This window comes from Penaeus monodon, chromosome 25, assembly GCF_015228065.2.
Source record: "Penaeus monodon isolate SGIC_2016 chromosome 25, NSTDA_Pmon_1, whole genome shotgun sequence".
Taxonomy (NCBI): Eukaryota; Metazoa; Arthropoda; class Malacostraca; order Decapoda; family Penaeidae; genus Penaeus; species Penaeus monodon.
Window position 1 is genome coordinate 35,163,686 of NC_051410.1, and position 409 is coordinate 35,164,094.

A 409-nucleotide genomic window follows, 5' to 3' on the forward strand; every position below is an offset into this window, starting at 1 on the left:
TACTCTAACTTAAGATTACATTTAGAAACACCAATATAAGGATACAATAAAAACAGTAAATAACGCACCTAGACAACACGCATTTCGTTGCAAAAACCCAAGTGACCATTTACGCGGAAATAAGATAATAAATATAAGACTACACTACACTCCGGCACTTACCTGTGTGAAACATCTCATATTTCTGGAGCAGAGCCTCGCCAGTCTCGTTTGGGAAGTACACAGAGCAGCAGATAGCCTTTGCTGTTGAAGGGGGTCAGTGACTAGTTCCAGCTGCTGTGTTAGGCTGTCGAATGTTTGCTGTTCGACAGCCATAGCATCTTGTAAAGTCTGCACCAGTTCCACCAAGCCCTGTGGATGAGATGAAGACTCGGTTAATATGAATTTTATGGTATTGGCCGAATGATCA

At 42.1% G+C, this 409-nt stretch overlaps 1 protein-coding gene across 1 annotated transcript in view; it reads right to left on the minus strand.

The window, feature by feature from the left end:
* Nucleotides 1-119: 119 nt before the first annotated feature.
* The window catches only part of LOC119589186 (formin-like protein 7), a 120,422-nt gene continuing 120,132 nt past the window's right edge, over nucleotides 120-409 (minus strand). Inside the window, exon 3 of the mRNA XM_037937783.1 lies at nucleotides 120-351. Within this exon, the coding sequence (XP_037793711.1) occupies nucleotides 145-351 (207 nt within the window). The 3' untranslated portion in view covers nucleotides 120-144. The remainder of the gene's footprint in view (nucleotides 352-409) is intronic.